At 32.3% G+C, this 20,460-nt stretch overlaps 1 protein-coding gene across 2 annotated transcripts in view; it reads right to left on the reverse strand.

The window, feature by feature from the left end:
- The window catches only part of LOC145286288 (uncharacterized), a 60,285-nt gene that overhangs the window by 11,917 nt on the left and 27,908 nt on the right, over window positions 1-20,460 (reverse strand). The window contains exons 5-8 of one of the 2 annotated variants that reach the window (XM_080135148.1): window positions 19,597-19,669; window positions 16,519-16,587; window positions 10,544-10,615; window positions 7,171-7,315 (exon numbers count right to left, since the gene is read on the reverse strand). In XM_080135148.1, the coding sequence (XP_079991274.1) occupies window positions 7,171-7,315; window positions 10,544-10,615; window positions 16,519-16,587; window positions 19,597-19,669 (359 nt within the window). Of the gene's footprint in view, window positions 1-7,170; window positions 7,316-10,543; window positions 10,616-16,518; window positions 16,588-19,596; window positions 19,673-20,460 lie in introns of both variants that reach the window. The other variant, XM_080135147.1, reaches the window with a different exon arrangement.

Here is a 20,460-nt window from a genome sequence, read left to right on the forward strand (position 1 = left end):
TTTAAAAAATTTTCAATAAAAATTGGCATTCTGCCTTTTAGTCCAAGCGCCTTCAGATCCCTTGTAACACCGTACTTCCACACAGTATCGTAGGCTTTTTCCATGTCAAAAAACACTGCTGTTAAATGTTCTTTCCTTACAAAGGCTTCTCTGATGAAGGTTTCAAGTCTGACTATGTGGTCTATTGAACTTCGGTTTTTCCTGAATCCTGTTTGAAATTCTGTAATAAGATTCTCTGTTTCCAGGAACCAGATTAGTCTTTTGTTTATAATCCTTTCCATGGTCTTACAAATGCAGCTTGTTAGAGCTATTGACCTGAAATTCAATGGATCTGAGACGTTACTTGATTGGGATTGGATGTTTGAGTTTTCAGATTTGGGGATTGGTATTATTGTGGCCTCTTTCCAGGTCTCGGGTACGTTTCCACTGGACCATATAATATTGAAAATTTCAAGTAGGTATTTCATTGAGGCTTCTGGAAGTTTTTTGAGGATTTCATATGGAATTTCATCGGGCCCTGTAGCTGTGTCATGGGATTTGGTTAGCGATTCTTTTAATTCAGGCAAGGTAAGAGGTTGGTTGTATTTTTCAGTATTTTGTGATTTAAATAGAATTTTCTTTTTCTCTTCCTTTTCTCTAATCTTTTTGAATTTCTCTGTTTGTCTGTCACATGATGAAATTTTTGATAAATTATCTGCCAGGTTATTGGAAATGTCTTTTTGATCGGTGTATATTTTGTTGCCTTTAGAGATGTGGGATATTGGTGTACTACTACACTTTCCTTCTATTTTCCTCATCATGTTCCAAACTGTTTTCGCCTTGGTATTCACATTAATTTTGGATATATAATTTCTCCAGGTTGTTCTTTTGGATTCCTTTATGATTCGTCTGGCTTTTGCTCTGTTGTTTTTGAAGAAATCCAGATTTTCGCTTGTTGGATACTTTTCGAATTTTCTCAAGGCAGCTCGTCGAGCTCTGATGGCTTTTCTGCATTCTTTTGTGAACCAAGGTTTGTTGTGATTGTTGGTTTTGGTTGTTTTCGGTATGGTATTATTTGCTATGTTTGTGAGTGTTTTAATGAAGTAGTTCAAATGGTCATCTTCATCATTCTTTTCGATAATTAATTGGTTTTTGCACTGTTCCTGGAAATCTTCCCAATCCGCTTTATGTAGGTTCCATTTGGGTGTTTTTTGTTCAGTGCTAGTACTTAGACTTTCCAGGATGATTGGGAAATGATCACTCCCACAGGTGTCATTGTGTACTTTCCAGTCATAGTCCATATATATGGAAGGATCACATAAGGTAAGGTCAATGGCGGTGAAAGTACCTGTTGCTGGGTACATATAGGTGTAGTTTTGATTATTAAGGAGGCATAGATTATTTTTATTTATTATGTTTTCTATTTCTTTTCCTTTTTTATTTGTTTCTTTACTTCCCCATATTACATTGGGACTGTTGAGATCTCCTAGTAGAAAAAAGGGTTTAGGGAGTTGTTTTATTAATTGAGTTATCTCAGTTTCGTTGATTGTATCTTTTGGAGGGATGTATATTGAGCAAAGTGTTATAGTTCTATGTAGAGTCACTGAAACTGCAATTGCTTGCAAGTTTGTGTTTATATTTATTTGTCTTTGAGGGACTTCATTCTTCATAAGTATTGATGTGCCTCCAGAAGCTCTGTCCGTATCTTTATTTATGTAGTTGTAAGATGTGTAGTGCTTTATGTTGATGGTATTATTTTCTTTCAGAAAGGTCTCCTGTAGACAGACAAGTGTTGGGTTCATATTTGTTATTAATAATGTGAGTTCATTTTGGTTTGCTTTTATCCCTCTGATATTCCATTGTAATATTTTGTTCATCATTTGGAATTGTGTTCAACTTCCATCGTCTCCAATCCCTCAAATCTATTTTCTGTCGGAGTCCCTGTTCGAGATATAGATCGGGATCTTTCTTTTCCTGTTTTTGTTTGTTTTTTTTTTTGTCTGGGGGGATTTTTGATTCTTTTCTGGCTTGTGATGTGTTTGATGGTTGTTCGGTTGTTTTTGTAGAAATGGTTTGTGGTTTTGTTTCTTTTTGTGGTTCAGTAGTATCTTTACTTAATATTATCCTTGGATTGGTTGCAGACATTGCACTATTCATTTTCCTCATTTCTTCTAATAGTTCTTTCATTTCCTTTATTAGTTTGCTTAGGACATCAATTTTCTTGTCAGTTGTATCCGTTACATGTATATGACCATTTTGATTGTTGATTGGATTAGTTTTTTTTGTTGCATCTGCATATGTTTTAGTTTCGATGATTTTCCTGGCCTCTGGGTAGGATATATTCTTTATATGTTTTAGTTTGGTCACTTCTTTTTCTCTTTTCCATATTTTGCAATATCTAGAGCCAGCGCCAGCGCCATGGTTTCCCAGGCAGTTGGCACACTTGAAATCTTTTCTGCAGTCAATGTGTGGGCCACTTTCTCCACATCTTCCACACACTGGTAATCGTGTGCACCGATCTTGATGGTGTCCAAACTTCTGGCACTTGAAGCATTGGAGGGGGTTTGGAATATAAATTTCTACATTTATTTTCATATATCCGACTTTCACTTCTTTGGGTATGGTGAGGGAATCGAAAGTTAGTATATATGTATTCGTATCGATTTTCTCACCGTTTTTTTTAATTTGAACTCTGCGAACATCTAACACATTCTGTTTCTGTAAGTTTGTCCGGATTTCCTCCAAGGGACAAAGTGCAAGTTCGTGGCTTTTCACTACTCCTTTCCAGGTATTTAGGGTTGGATGTCTGTAGCATTTGACTTTGATGTTTTCAAATAATTTTAGTTTCAATATTTCTTTAGTTTGTTCTTCGTTATGGGTTTCTATTAGTAGGCTGCCGTTAAATTGTTTTTTAATAGACTTTGGTTTTAGAGTTTTAAGATTTTTTTCAATTTTAAAAGGTGATAGTTTGCTCAAAGGAGTTTCCTCCATTGATTCTATTACTACGAATGTTGAGTTCCTTGGTTTTATCGTCTCTTTGTCAGAGCTACTGATGTCAGAGACATCAGAGTGGGTTCTCTTTGGGTGGTTGGGTGGTTTTTGGGAGGAATAAGCCATATATTTTGTTTTCTTTTTTCGTCATCTTTGTTCCCCACCCACCTCGGAGTCCTATTTGGGAAGAGCCTGGGGGGAAACCCATTCGCCCAGCCTCTACAGGGATACAATAATGATATAACCGACTTTGGTGGTATCATAATGATTATCTGTTCTCTCTTGATATTGCTATGGGATCTGTAGCAATCCTGAGGGGTTTACAGCCTCGTCATCGATATTCACACCTAATCGATTGACCCTCAGCCACCGCTTTCCATCATATATTAGGGAGTAGGGTTATTTGTGGGAGAGGGGGGATGTGTTGTATTAGTAGTGGGTTTTTGGAATGGGCAATATATGGTGGGGCTTGGCGTGACTGGCCGATTGGTCGGATCGGGCCTCTCCGACCGCCCGTCTAATCGAAGTAAGGGCCAAAGTAATGTGTTGCGGTGCCTAAACTTCTATGTATCCTGGTTTAGGTTCGCTCAATCACCAGGATCACGTCCTAAGACTTTACGGGTAGCAACCCACGGCTAACTGGTTGCCCCATTGAGGGATTTTTACCCTCTGCAGGGGGACAGTCGGTTTGTTCTCATGCCCTACCGACAGGGCAAAAAAATAAATAAATAAATAGATAATTTAATAGAATATATTTGTTTTCTTTTTCTTTCTTTTTTTGTTGTTTCTTTTCCTTTTTAAAATCTGTTTCTATTTAACCCATAGTTGGGACCCTAACAGGTACTACCACTCCGGGTCAGGGTGGACCTGGGAGCAATGGCAATTAAGAGGTGGCTCCACACTCCCCAAGCCCGTAAGCTGGACCTCACCATCGGATGTAGTTTAAGGTCATATCCAGGACCGGGAGTAAGGTAGGAAAAAATAAAATAAAAAGGGGGGGGGGAATAGGCTGTTGTTTTTGTTTTTGGTTTTGCAGAACATAATTAAGTTTTACAAAAAAGATCAGAAAACAAAAAAACGTCAATGTAGGTGCATTTCGTCTCCGGAAGCCACAGGGCAGCCTGATCTGGTAGCACCAGTGTCTGGGATGAGTATGTTTGCCAATGATGCAACGCTCTATAATAGGCACGAGGGAAAAACAGATATACACATATCTAAGGAAATGGCAGAATCCTTACAAAGCGACCTTCAGTCCGAAGTGGACAGGGGTCGCAAATGGATGGTAACATTTAACACTACTAAGACTAAGCTGCCTTCCCAACCAATGATAGTCATGACTAAAATCAATCTACCTGAGAGTTCTTTCTTCAAACTCCTTAGCTTAACATTCACAGGCAACTGGAACTGGAACAAATACATTAAGAACATTATGAAAGCTGCTGCAAAGAAGATGTTCCCTCTATTGTGCTAGATTATACACACCCGAGAGTATCTTGTATCGTTACAAAGTCATCATTCATCCATGTATGCAGTATTGTTGTTATAGCATGAAGTATTGTTGCTACATCTGGACTGATGCATCCATTACTAGCCTCTCCTTTTAAACAAGAACCAAACAAGAGTCTCCAATTTAATAGTTCCTGCACTATCAATTGAATAATAAAAGGGAGGTAAATCTTTTCTGAAAATTGAAAATCTGCAGCCGATTTAGCAAAATATAATTTTCGCTAATTGTCTTCAAAAACTGCTTTTATTAATTAATTTTCTACAAAATTGTTTTTCATAATTTTTGGATATGTTCACTATTGCGACACAACAATTCAGTAGATGATATTGGTATCTAAACTTGCATTATTACATGAGGTAACATCACTTGGAGAAGGTACACCATTCCTCATAAAAGCTAGAGTGGGTTAGTATTACCACAGAGATCTTATTTGGGCTGTGAATACTATATGATTTTGAATATTTGGCCAGGAATTACTTGTCTGGAAAAGTATCTTCATCCCAGGTTGTCCTGACAAACCCCTTGTACAGAGAGACCTTAGACCAATGCTTCCCAACCACTGTGCCGCGGTACACAAATGTGCCGTGGAATGATTATTGGTGTTCTGCAAAGAAATAATTGCTAGAAGCCATTTAATTTCATTTTGTTTAACAAAGACATTTAATTTTTTAATGATGATGTCATCATTAAATTCAAATTCTACAAATTTCTGGAACCTAAACGTTTCACGCATACTAATTGGTAAGCTTTTTTTTTATGGCTTATAGTAGTGATGGGACGATTGCTCAGAATATCAGGAGTTTTTCAAACTATCGAGAATCAGCATCAGAGTTGAATAATTCAGACCCAATGTTGCATAGGTGGGGTCTTTTTAGAGAGAGACGGAGTAGATATTGATGAGGGGAAGAAGAGACATGTATACATTTTACAGCCTGTAGATCTTATAACAGATATTTACAGAGGAGGGTTATCAGTTCTTATGACACAGGAGGGGACTGCCATTACTTATGATAGAGAGGGGGACACATTACTTAGATGGTCTATACACAAAGTTCATTATAACGATTAGTGGACACAAGGTTCATACAAAGATTATTTCACATTAACTCCCATTTAGTAGAAAGAAGACATGAAGACGGAAGTTACAAAAATATGAAGTTCTTTTATTCCATTCGACCGGTCGAAATGATGATGACATCCAGGAATTCAAAGTCGATTACATGATTAAAACTTTCTCCCTTTCTTCCAAAGGGACCCTTTCCAACCGACCCTGCTCGACTGCCTCCTGTCTCCAACTCTGTCTGTCCGTCTCCCAATCTCACTAAAACCAGCAAACTATATTGAGTATTCATTTTCTGCCATGACGTGATCGACCCACGTGGCCTGAACATGCATGGTTCGCACATGTCTGCAGACAAAGAATTCTTACTAATCTATTTTTCGAACTAACTTATATTTCAACATATTTAAATTTGCTATTGTTCGTTCTTCTCTCTGACCTTATTTTAATTCAGTTTTCATAAAAAAGAATTGAACAATCAAAATTCCTTTTACTCAAACATTTCTACTATTTTATATTAATTTGAACAATGCAAAATTCTACATTCCATCTCTGACCCGATTTTTGAACCTTGCTTACAAAGTTCGAATCTCAGTCTATTTTACCTCATTTTTACTCATCTAATGTTTTTCTTACTTACAGGCAAAGGGGACCTTTTCTTGTAACACGAATTTTGACAGCAAAAAGCAATAGCAGATATTGAATACAGGAAATGTTGATTTACGTGATCATAATTCTCATTAAATCATCTCTATCTTATTTTTTTTATTTCAAAAAGGCTTTATGAGTAGGAAATATTTTTTTTGATAGGTGTGCTGCAAAAAATTTTTTTTTAAATTCAGTAGTGTGCCGTCATGTAAAAAAGGTTGGGAACCACTGCCTTAGACACTTGAGGATAGTGTTTAGTAGACATTCAAGTTCTATAGAATGTGTTTATGCTTGTGCTTCCTTTTGTTTCTCTTATTTCTCTAATTACTGGAGATACAGTTAAAAGACTCGGCATTCCTATCCCATCGCGGTTAACCACCTGAAGAAGGCCAGAGGATAAGTTGGCCAAAATGTGGTGAAACAACAACAACTATGAAGATGAGGATAACAGTCCGCAAAATAAATAAGTGGTGATTCTTTTGTTAAAAAAAAAAAATGGTACTTGTGCAGTTTAATCAAGATATTAAAAAATGAAAATACTGAAAAAGTTTAAATTGTACATATCCGTTATGGAATGAAGTTCTCCAAAAAAAATTTTCACTTATTTCATCAAGTAATTTTTTTTTTTTTTAAAGTGAAAAAACAATTTGTTATGATACAGAGGAAAAGGTTCGATTTTTAGGAAGAAAAGCTAGTATTAAAGATGGGGAGGGAGTGTCGGGGCTTTAAACTGAGTTATCTCCCTGTGGCGTGTTCAAAAAATTTTCTATCTTCAACATGCTGTCATAAAAATGTGTTTTTCCACTGTAAAAAAAAAAAACAAAAAAAAACTACTCAATCAAATTAAGTGAAATTTTTTTTTCTGGAGATCTTCAGTCCAAAACGGATACGTACAATATAACCTTTTTTCAATATTTTCATTTTTTTAATGTCTTGATTAAACTGTGCAAGTGCCAAAAAAATAAATAAATAGAAAGAGACTTACACTAGTGTTGGCTCGAAGGAGACTTTCTAGACAGGTTTTTCTGATGCTGTTATGGTCTGTTTGTGTTGTCGGCATATAAGACTCAGCATTGTTCAAAATCTGGTGAGGGAAGCCATCATACATTATCATTTTCTTCACATCTTTACTGTAGAAAGACAAAAACAAAAGGTCATAATTGACGCAAAACAATCCTAAGAAACAAAGATGTAAAAACTTCATGCAAGTTCAGAATTCAACCTAATTAAAAAAAAAATAAAAATACAGAAAAATCTTTATGATGTGCATGTCTGTCACAGAATGTAAATGTCATATTCCAAAAATCATATAAATTAATGAAATAGTTTGTTTTTTTTTTAATTAAGAAAAGCAAATTTTAAGAAGAAGCAAGACGTTTGTGCCTTGATTAGCCATATTTAATCAAGGGAGACAATTCCAGTTGAAGCACCACGATTTTAAAATCAATCTTGTAATGGATATAAAATACTATTAATCCTGAAATATCATGAAAAAAAAATTATTTTCTATACAAAATAATACTTGATTAATTCATATGATTTTTGGAATATGAAATTTTTGCTCTGTGACAGACACATACATCATAAAGATTTTTTTCGGTAGTTTTGTTTTTTTGATTAGGTTGAATTCTGATTAAGAACTAAAACTTTTCATAAGAAACAAATATTTCTGTATTCTTCTACATAACTTCTAAGAACAGGGCTCTATGAACAAATTTATCTTTAGTTGACCTTGAACAACTAAATATTTTCGTTTACTAGCCAAATAGAAAAGTTACAAGCTAACCCCACATCATTTTTGGAATATGATGTCTTCATTTTGGGACAAATATGTAAATCATAAAGATTTTTCTGTATTTTTTTATCGATGTAATTCTAAATATACAACAAATTTTATGTTAATACTTGAAGGTATAAACATTCTAATTTCTTCAGATCTTTTTTTAAACAGCCTTCCTTTAAAAATATGTATATTGTTCTATTAAACTTTTATTGTTTAAATAATTTAACTTTGTTTTATTAAAAAAAAATAAAAAAAGTTGAAAAGATATTTTTCACTCACTAATGAGCTTTGGAAGATTGTCAGTGAAAGAAATACAAACGCCAAAAGATAAGCGTTTCATTAATTCTAGTCGCCACTTTGAAAAATCACCCCCAAATGCGACTGTTTGACTCGCAATGTAGAGCCCTGAATAATGTAGTTATATTGAAACAGTAAGCGCCAAAAATGGCTGTCAAATTTTAACAATTAATTTTGTGAGGTTTTCCAATCAGTGACCAGGAAAATTAATCCACAATATTAATTTGTTGTTTGCTTTTTGTGGATTTCTTTTTTATCTTTTTTTTTTTATGTTTTTTTAATTTGTAAATATTAATTTGTTTTATGATTTTTCAAGATTATTTTACAATATTAATTTGTTGCCATACAGACTTAGGGTTAGGGTAAAGGAAGGCATGTTTTATTATGTAATAAACAGTGTTTATTAAGAATAAAATTTAAAGATGTTACAAATTTAACATCATCATAATAGCTTATCCAATATTCTGCTTGTTCTTTCCTTAATTAGTCCGTACGTTACACTTTGAAAAAGGCTTAATACAATTTTTAAAGGCAAAACTGCTTAAAATGTTTGTAAAATTTGGCTTTACAAAGACCAATCTAGCAACCCTGGACAATATGAGTTGGTTGGTTGTTTTTGTTTTCCGGCATATCAACCCTTTTCAGATTATTTAATGCCGAATCGAGTGATTTTGAAGAAAAAGTTTTTAATAGAATATATTTGTTTTTTTCAAGTCAGTTTCTATTTAACCCATAGTTGGGACTGTAACAGGTACTACGAGTACCACTCAGGGTCAGAGTGGACCTGGGAGCAATGGCAATTAAGGGGTGACTCCACACTTCCCAAAGGCCGCAAGCTGGGGCCTCACCATCAGATATAGTTTAAGGTCATATCCACGGCCAACTATATGAGAGTGACCTCCCTTTGATCTAGCGTTGTTTCCAAATATTACTATAATAATATCTGATCATTTTTGTAATGGTGTTAGAAAGAAACGCGTAGTAATTTCAACGTGCAGTAGTCTTTTTACTGAAAAAAAAAGTCAGCGAAAAAACGAAACATTTGAAATAAATATGGTAGAAAAAGAACATTTTCTGGTCATGGACTGACGGAGTAAATTAAAGATTGTCGCTTACAATGTGGTTTTATTATTTGTATTGCACTATGTAACATCATATTACTTTCTAAGTATTTATTAATTTCTCTTATTTGGGTCAGTTCTATATTTAAAATAAAATGGGCATTATTTTCATAGAATTGTTAATAAACTTGCATGTTATTGGCTTTCCTGTCCAAATATTAGATTATGTTGGGGCAATATCGGGTTGCTTGCTGAAAGTTGATTTAGGAAAATCAACTATTATTATTAAAACGCAAAATGTAGATAATGAACATTATTATTGTTTTAACTGTTATGTAGAAAAAGGTATTCAGAAAAAATATTTAAGATGAGATCAATTAGGTTTCAAGGACTCCAGAAAGTAAGCAAAATAAAAGAAATGACTTGAGGTTCTTGAAACTTATTTGATCCATAACATGTTGGTGTTTAACTTTGAACTCTCGTGACTCTTCCCTTATTCAAGTCAGATATGTATGCATGGTCGACTCAAATGTCTCAACACTCAACAGTCATCATAATTCTACAGATTATTAGCGCTGGTTAGATCCGATAAGAAAGAGAGAGAGAAAGAGATTTGAGTTCACCATGTTTGGATGTAATTCCATATGGCTCCTAATATGAAGAAGCCTTTACAGAGATTTGTAACCGACAGTACCTGGTAAAGTTCCCTGCCTTGAACGATGAGAAATAACTATCACACATTTTGGCATTTAAGACGATCCTTAAAGTTAAAAGAAAACATCTTTAAAAACAATATTTTATAAAATACCGGGTGTTCCAATCTCTAACCTAGACTAAACAAACATGATTTCGTGATTTAGCAGTCGTCTTATACAACCGATCTATGATAAACTTATTAGAATTTACTCCAATTTTGTACCTCATCTTATTTGATGGTCGCCGAAATATACAGTATGTATATTTTATGTTCTTTCATATGGCATTACATGTCCATTTACATCTGTCAACATTTAAATGTGTAAAATTTCATATGTAAGTGTTTGTTAGCAATGTAGGATATCAGGTGGTGAAGTGACGTAGCATATAAATAAAAGCAGACAACAAAAAATCGCATTTAAATTACAAATCTTTGCATATTTATTTTTACATTTACATTTATTACATATAATTACATATAAATATGCTTTTTTTTTTATATTAAAAAATCAGTGACTTACACTTCGGATTCTTCAACCATCTTTTTGGTTTTTATCTTCAAGTCTTCCCACAGTTTTGATTCATTATTTAATCTTTATTCAAAAAGAAAAAAAATGTTAAAAATTAAATCAAGTTTGACAAAAGAAAAGATCACAAATGTTAAAAATGACTTGAACCAATGTTGCAGGACATGGCATAACTAATCATGCAAGAGAATGACTTCTTTTGAAAAAAAATCTTGTGTGTGTATATATATATATATATATATAGTAAGTTATAAAATGTATATTGCGATTAAACTACACTGAATATTCCGCGTTTCATCCACTCTAGGATTCTTCAGGCTTATGCACATAAGCCTGAAGAATCCTAGAGTGGATGAAACGCGGAATATTCAGTGTAGTTTAATCGCCATATACATCTTATAACTTACTAACTAGCTCTACCTACGTATTGAGCACTTTTGAAGTAAATACTTAAAGTTTACGCATAAATCTATACTTTCGTATATTAATTTTATGTGAGTAAATTAAGTAGTTATGCTATATATATATATATATATATATATATATATATATATAGCTTAGAGAGTTAGGAGAATAGAGTAAATTCAATTCTATAAGAAGAGACTTATCGGGTAAGATAAAGCTCAAGAAATTTTATTGGAGCTTATATAGAAAACAATAAGAGTGGAAAAATGAAGTCACAAACACTATATATTGATGAATATAGAATGGTTCTACCTAACATCTTCTCTACTCTTCTGATGAGAAGCATTGGACTTTGAAATACCTTGGTATAAAGAGTCCCCTCTATCCCCCAAATAACTGTTTGTATACCTTTATTAAATAAATGAACCATTCTATATTCACCAGTATATAGTTTTTGTGACTCATTTTTATTATCATCGAAATCGATGAAATAACGAATTTCTAAATCTAATTGGTTGATTGCTTGTTCTAATTGGTACCCATTGTGATGCACCTGGAGGAAGCTTCACATATCTCTCGCAGTGACTAAGTTCATAATACATTGTAGTCTACAATGTAATGAACCTACTGTTGATTTTATAAAATTATTTTCATATATAGAGGCTTGAATTAAAGTTTAAAATGCAAAAGTCAAGTATTATGGTTTGTGATCTAAACAGAAACATTCATTTTGAACGTGCCCTTGTCATATCAAAGAAATTACTATTGATTTTTTATGCCTTGCATTACTGGTTGTGCAATGTTAATAGCTTGAATGTAAATTTAAAATGAAAAGGTCAAGCATCATTGTGAAATTGTGCTTTAAACAAACACTTATTTCGAACGCGTCCCTGTCATACCAAAGAACTTACTGTTGATATTATATGTTGGGCCTTTCGGCTTGTGCGGTAATAAAACTTCTCCAATGCATTTGTGATGTTAAGCTGTGTAAGGTGTTAACTTTGGTCAAAATTGCCTGTTTCTTTTTTCATCGGATTATTTTGATTATCGATACTTATTGAAGACATTCCGACATAAAACCTATCTTAGAACACTGCCAGACACAAAGTACCTTCATACAAAAATTTATAAAAATCAGCCCAGCTGTTTTAGAGTCCATAGGGAATGAACTTAGACACACAGATAACGTTTCTTTTTTATCTATATATCTAGAAAAGTGAACGTGTCTCTGTGTGTGTCTGTATACATTTGCCAACGCAATAACTCTGTCAATTTTAAGTCTACGGACTCAAAATTTGATATACAGGGTACTGAGATTTGAAAAAATCTTTGTGATCAGTTTTCGGCCAGAAATTTGGCTGTTAAGGGGTCAAAGTTCAATGATTTGACCTTTGAGAACTCTACCAAACTTCTCTGCCAAGCTTGGGTCTAAACACTTGAAATTTTAGATACAGATTCCTTGGAGATGGATCTAACTTAATAACTTAATTTGAGCCCAAAACAATAAATGTTAAGGGGTCATAATAGGGGTTAAAAAATTGCCTGCTTTTTTTCTTTTTTTTTTTGCTCAACATATACCTCCAAACACCCGGGCAACGCCGGGCTGAAATGCTAGTAATAGAAGAAATAGCGATAAGTCAATGTTTCTGGGTTTTAAAAATTGATATCTTAACAGTTTGGACATTCAAATGTTTTAATAAGCCAAGAATTCATTTCAAAATAGTTTAAACATTCAAATATTTTTTTGGTATTTTTAAGATTCAAAATAATCAAATAAAAACAAATTTGTTTCGATTTGGTAAAACTATAAAAAAAAAAATAAATAAATGATTTACAGCTTAAGTTGTTTTTTTTATTACTTTATCTCATATTGCAATTGTTATTTTTTTTTTTTTCAAGGGAAAAATTGTAAACATGACAATATTTGAAAGTATTTTTGATTAGTAATATATTTCCATACAGAAAACAGAGTGAATACCACTACTACTAAATAAAAAACTGAAATCAAACTATTAACGAAGGTGTTAAAAACAATAATAAACATCAACAAAAACCCTTGTTTCAGTCATTCATATATATATATATATATATATATATATATATATATATACTCGGGTGTTTTTATATTCAAAAGTAATGGACTAATGAATTCAACGAGGTTGTTAGATAGGGCTCAATAAAAAGAGCTGATAATACTTGTTTATTGTTATATAAACATGCTCACATCCCGCTGCTACAAATAGCCACTTATTTCAATCAAACAACAGATATCATCAGGCAGCGACTTGAACTTTTGAATAGTCAAGTCGCTGCCTGATGATATCTGTTGTTTGATTGAAACAAGTGGCTATTTGTAGCAGCGGGATTTGAGCATGTTTATATAACAATAAACAAGTATATATATATATATATATATATATACACACCTTGTCTTTTAAAACATTTCCACAATCATCGGACAAATCATGATTAACAGACCCAAAGAAAAAAAATTCTCAATTCTCCCTTGGAAGCAAATTTTATTATCAAAATTTCATATCAAGTAACATTTAGAAAAAATAAATAAAAAAAGGTTTATTATTTAGGAGTCAAATGACCATTTATATCATTTAAAATTATCAAGAAGTAAACATTCTTTGTACTACTTGTTTTGATCAGACTATTGTTCTCATCTTGAGTGTTGTTTGTGCAACGTTTTGGTCGGTGTAGCCTTCGACCTTCATCAGGCATGTTGGTCGTTATGTTGGAAAAGAAAAGAAAGGAGAAAAGTTACTAGCTCCATAGATGGTTTTATATTCTTGGAGTTGTTTTTGTTTTTGTTTTTTCGCCATGGTTTCGTATGTGTGAAAAAAATCTGGTTAATAAAAGGGAAGCAACTCTAATAAAGTTTGACAGAAGATTATCTCCCTTTTATCATTGAAATTTTAAATCTGATTTTTAATGTTATGTAAAAAGGAAGCGACTCAGATTTTTTTCACTAACTTGTTTCCCTTATGCCAACTCAAGTTATGTATGTGTATGTTCAGAGAGAACAATAGGCTGGATGAATAAAAAAGAGGGGAGTGAGGTGGGTGAAGGGGAAAGAGAGAGGAATAGATGTTACATTTTTGCTAGGGGCAATTCCAAGTAGCCCTGTTAATCTTATAGAAATTGAGATTTTGTCAGTCTGTCCATTAGTCACAATTTTTTAAAACATAATGAATACATTGCAGAAATTGTCTCATTTCAGAATATATATATTTTTTTAATAAGGAAGTCTCCGCTTATGAAGGCCCAAAGGCCACTCAAGAATAAGGGCTACTGAGTATAGTGGTCACTGATTTGACAGTTTAGTGATCATTGGTGGTGGAAATTTGGTAGAATACAATTATTTACGAGGGCTAAATATCAAAATTTGTTTACATTAGACTTGAAAATGATCATGCTTAGGCAGAGACCTTTATCTACTTATATATAAAAGGCACTTTGTGTATGCATGTGAGTTTGTTTCCTATGGACTCCAAAACAGCTGATTTTTTTTATAAATTCCACATAAATGTACTTATTTATGAGTATTCTTAGATAGGTTTTGTATCAGAATGCCTCTGATAAATATTAAAAATAAATAATTGAAAAACTCTGATCAAGAAGGAACAGTCTGATTTTGATAAAAAATAATGTTGTTATACAGCCTAATATTACAAGTGCATTTGAGAAGTTTTATCATTGCACAAGCAAAAGGGCTTGGCATATAAAAGCAACAGTTGGTTCTTTGATAAGACTGAGGTGCACTTGAAATCAACGTTTGTCTTTAAAACACCATTTAACTGTGATACTTGACTTTTGCATTGTAAACTTTTAATTCAAGTCATTATATAAAAATAATTTTATAAAATCAACAGTAGGTTCTCTACAGTGCAATGTAGACTAAATATATTGTGAACTAAGTCACTACAGAGAGGCATGTGAAGTTTCCTCCTGGTGCACCACGGTAGGTCCTAAACTAGAGCAGGTAATCAATCAATCTGATTAAAAAATAGATGATTTCACCAATTTCGATGACCATAAAAGTATTGGAAGTGTGGAACATTCATTGATTTTCATTCAATCCCAGGCAACGGCTGTTTTTTTTTTTTGTTTTTTTGCTTTTTTTACACAGTGATCACCACTTATCAAGGCCCGGAAGCCACTCAGATTTAAGGGTTATTGCAATAGAAATTATTTCAAGAGTCCAAAACAATTTCATTTTGCTTTAACTACACACTGTATGCAATACTTGCACGATTATATAATTCTCCAAGTCTAGCAAAAATATGCGACCAGAAGGAGGATATATTTGCTAGTATCCTAAAAGTAGTTATTGAACAGACAGACAAACACAGGCTCTCATTTTTGAAGATTAATAAATATCTGATCAGTATTTTCTTTTGCAGTTCTCTCTAGTAAGGATTCCATTGTCAAGTGAAAAACATGTTACAACCAAAGGCAAAAAAAAAATAAACTTACTTTTTTGATAACGGATTCAAATTTTAAAAAAAAACTAAAAAGCTATGTCTACTTTTTATCTCAAATTTCAAATTTTAAAAAAATAAAAACTTTTTTGGTTATCTTTCAGATGCAAGGTTCATTGTTTACTTGCGGTTTTAACGATGTAAGATTCCGTTGTACGGAAGACCAAATCGGCCAAAATGTCTATGATGTTTTTATTGGCGCTTTTCTTCGCATTTTTAATAACATTTTTTTGCACCATTTACAAGTTCTTTTTACAAATAATTTTTTTAATACTGTAATAGTAAAATAAAGATACATTTATTAATTATACGGAAAAAGTATCTCGTAATGTTTTCACACGAGATTTGTTTCCTGTTGATTTCTCTTTTTTTTTAAATATTAAAATTGATTTACTATTTAAAGTGATTTTAACGCCTTTAACATGACGGAGTTTACAATGAAAACCAAATTACCGTTAAAATTAAAATAATCTTTATTAGAAATTTGTAACAAAATAACAAAATTATGAAACTATTAGATTAAAATTGAGAACTTTTAATTAAACAACGTGAACATTTTATAATGAGTGTTTTCATGAAATGTATTTTTAATAATAAAAAAATAATAATCTTTATTAGAAATTTGTAACTGAAGTTAGAAATCAACAGGAAAAAAATCTCGTGTGAAAACATTACGAGATACTTTTTTCGTATAATTAATAAATGTAACTTTATTTTACTATTACAGTATTAAAAAAAATATTTGTAAAAAAAAAACTTGTAAATGGTGCAAAAAAATGTTATTAAAAAATACGAAGAAAAGCGCCAATAAAAACATCGTAGACGTATATTATCATTTAAACAGTATATCAATTTAAATATTTAAATTCAGTAAATAAATTTAAATATTTAAATTATGGCCGATTTGGTCTTCCGTACAACGGAATCTTACATCGTTACAACCGCAAGTAAACAAGGAACCTTGCATCTGAAAGATAACCACTTTTTTTAAAACAGATTAAAATTTTTTAAAGAAAGAAAGAAACTTACTGTTTATAACGGATTCAAATTAAAAAAAAAAGAAACAAAACTTACTTTTTTATCACGGATTCAAATTGGGCGACAGTTTTATTGATCTCAACATTTTCAGGATTTTCTGTATATCTGTAAAAATATGATAAATATACAGTATTGAAACAATAATACAGAAATTGAAAGGTATTGTTAATTGGTTCAATTGTCTGGCAAGAGAGATCATCTAAAGGAGGTAACAATTAAAAATTGGATTCTTGTCCAGAATTCCTCATCTATTAAAAAACAAGAAATAAAGAAAAATCTGTATGATGTATGCACCCATGATGAAACGAAAATACATTTAAAAAAAAAAAAAAAATCACATAATTTGATCAATTAATTATATTTTTTTACTAAAAAACTAAAAATTTTATGAGTAACAGAAGAGCGACCGTCTTGCTTCGCCATTTGGAAGAAACAAAAGGAGATAATCATATTCACTTTATAAAACTAAAACTACTTGATCAATTTATATGATTTTTGGAATATGATATTAGTTTTGTAACAGGCATGTACATCATACAGATTTTTTTTTATTTTTGTGTTTTTAAAGTAAATCAAATTCTGAACAAGAACTTAAATCCATATTATGCATCTGCATTTTTGAGATGAAGATTGATCATTTGTATTATTTTGATTATTCAGACTACTGTTCTCATCTTGACCGTTTTCTATCTTTCATCCACTGCATTCATTTCAATAAATAATTTAAAGTAACTAACAAAAAAAAAAACAATAAGTGACCTGGAGTAATATATATATATATATATGTGTGTGTGTGTGTATATATATATATTAGCGGGGAGCAGGGATAAGGTGTTTTGCTCGGTCGTAAGATACACTTAAATATGATATTTTAATTTGTCTACATTTCATATATATTATTACAGAGTCATGATTTTAAAAGTAAAAAAAATAAAAGTATTTTGGTGCCATCAGCTAGAATTGAAACCGAAAGCAAAACTGTAGCATTCAAAGCTGGTGATGTTACCACTGTACCAACGTGACACGCATATAAACTGATTAAAAATAAACTAAGATGAATGTAACAAATGTTTACCGATTTTTTCAATTTTTACTCATTTTTAAAAACTATTTTAACCGGCTAATGACCCATAAAAGAACGGTCCATAAAAAATCCAATCATTTGAGGCTCCTGGTGCCGCTCTGTGACTTTTAGTTTCAGAGGAGATAGAGTTTGAAAATATGGAAACAGACAGATAGACAAACCAACAGGCAGACACATAGCCGTTTATATATTAGATTAGCAGGACCTATGAAAATTCCACAGCGGACTCTTTCATATGTAATATATTGATGTTGGCATTGTGTGGATGTTTAACATAAATGGAGATGCCCTGATATTATTGTAGCTCTTTTGTTAAAACTGCAGAAGTATTTATCTAAGCTAGCAGGAATGCCCGGCATAGCCCGGTCGTAAAATACGCTTAAATATGATATTTTAATTTATGCAGATTTTGTATATATTATTATACAGTCAATTTTCTATCGATTCTTATATATTATAAAGTTATGATTTCAAAAATAAAAATATATATCCATATGACTTGGGTGCATCAGCTTGAATGGAAACCGAAACCAGAACTTGTGAAGAAAAAATATATAATATATATATATATATAACTTGAGTTCCTTCAGCTTTTATCGAAACTGAAACCAACACTTATGAAGAATTCTTGGTAAAATTATTTATAAAAAAAAAATAGATGACTTAAGTGCCATCAGCTATAATCGAAACCAAAATGAAAATTTATGAAGAATTCTTAGTAAAATTATTTATTACAAGAAATGGAAGGTCATAATAATTAAACAACAATCATACGGAAGAAAAAAAATGTAATCATGACACACAAAATACTATCGTATATATATATGTATTCGGTTGTTTCAAAAGTTTGTAAACACTTGGGAAAAATTGAATTTTTATGCAGTTTTTTTTTGTTTATATTGTTACAGTGATTTTCATCTTTCTATTCCAGATGCCAATTGATAAAATTGAGCTGCAAGTTTTAATTCGTTACTACTGGAAGCGGGGGCCTTTCAACCAGAAAAGTCACAAAAGAGATTTGTGCTGCCGAAAGTAAAAGGGACAATTGCAAATGCGGCCATCTCAAAGTGGTACAAGCGTTTCAATTTTGGCAACATAAGTCTTGAAGCCTAGTTCAAGACGGCCATTAAAGTTGGATGATGGAGACTTGCAAACCGGGTGGGACATTGCGCCTTCATCGAGCACTCAAGTATTGACTGATGAGCCTGGAGTTGGCAAATCAACAATTCACCCATACTTGAAAAAACTTGATTTTGTTCACAAAAAGCTGCATTAAAATCTGCACAAACTCATCAGAGCAAAAGCCAACAGATAAGTTGAAATTTACCATCAATTGATCAGCAATCCATTGAATGAGAGTTTTTGAAAGCACATTGTGACATCAGACAAGAAATGGTTCTATCTGGTCCAGCACAATCAATGGGTTCAGAAAGAGCAAGAGACACCGTCAGTTCCAAAACAAGATTGATTCATTGAGAAAGTTATGTTGTACATTTGGTGAAACTTTAAGGAGTTTTTGAGTTCCGAATGGTCATGCCATCAGTACCAAATTTTACTGTAAGCAAATGGAGCATTTCTACGAAAGTTGAAGCAGAAGTACCTGGCCCTGATCAACCGAAAGCAAGCTTTGATACAACACCAAACATCGCCAGAAAGACCAAAGAAACATTTGAAGAACTGGACGGCGTTGAGGTTCTGCCACATACAACTTACGGTCCTGATTGTGCTCCACGCTCAACACAACACTTTCTGAAAGGTTGCCAATTCAACTCATTTGATAAAGTTGAGGATGTGTGTCAAGAATTCTTAGCTTGGAAACTGGCTGAATGGTACTTTAACCAGGTCCAAAAACTTGCAGATCACTGGCAGAAAGTCTTAGAAAATTATGGTTTTTATTTTGAGGATTAATTTTTGTTTTTGTTTTTTTTTGTTATTCTTTGTAGAGTCAAATTTCAATTTTTTGCAAATGTTTACAAAATTTTGGGATAACCATATATATATGCTAGTAAGTATATATGTATAAAAAATACCTTTGTTTATGGCACAAGTCATAAAATGTATTTTCATTAGTCAATGAATTGATTTCTGTAATCATTTGTGTTTCTACTGAAAAGGAAAAAAATATTCTTTAAATTATATTCCAGAAAACGAGGCAAAAAACAATTTCGTTTATATTACATGCATGAAAAAACCTATAATCAAATGAAGGAAATAAATTAAACAAAAATGTGGTACTTGTCCGTTATTCCCCCAATGAAATAAAAATAAATAAATAAAAAATCTGTATGCTATATGCTGATGAAAAGAAAACATCATATTCCAAAAATCATTTAAATTGATCAAGTAGTTTATTTTTAAATAAGAAAACCGAATTTTATGGCTAAACTATGAGCCACGATCTTGCGACGCTATCTTGGAAACAGTTTGAAGGAAGAGGAGAGATTACTTCAATTCAAATTTGTGAGATTTTCAAACGCCATTTTTAACATCGGAAGGAATACTGGGGGGAGGAGGGGGGGACTGAAATCCATTTAAAAATTATTTTCTTTATAAAAATAAAACTACTTGGTCAGTCTACATGATTTTTGGCATACAATATTTTTTTTTGTCACAGGTACATACATCGTACATATTTTTCTTTATTTCTGTTTTTTACGGGGGGTTCTGGATGTTGTATAATAGACCCGATGTAGACAGACTGGCAGTTGTGGCCAGTGCGATATATAGAATTGAGAATTGGAGGTAATTGTTTTTTTAGATTAGAAGTTATTAGCACAGGCAGATTGTTTATTAAAAGTGTCAGGACAATATTAGAGAGACGGGTAGAACAAGCAAAGCAGTTGTCGGATTGTCACATCACAGAACGATTTATGGAACGTGATTTTGGCGGAAGA

The sequence above is a fragment of the Euprymna scolopes genome, chromosome 10, assembly GCF_053919585.1.
Source record: "Euprymna scolopes isolate OS-2025 chromosome 10, ASM5391958v1, whole genome shotgun sequence".
NCBI classification, from domain to species: domain Eukaryota; kingdom Metazoa; phylum Mollusca; class Cephalopoda; order Sepiida; family Sepiolidae; genus Euprymna; species Euprymna scolopes.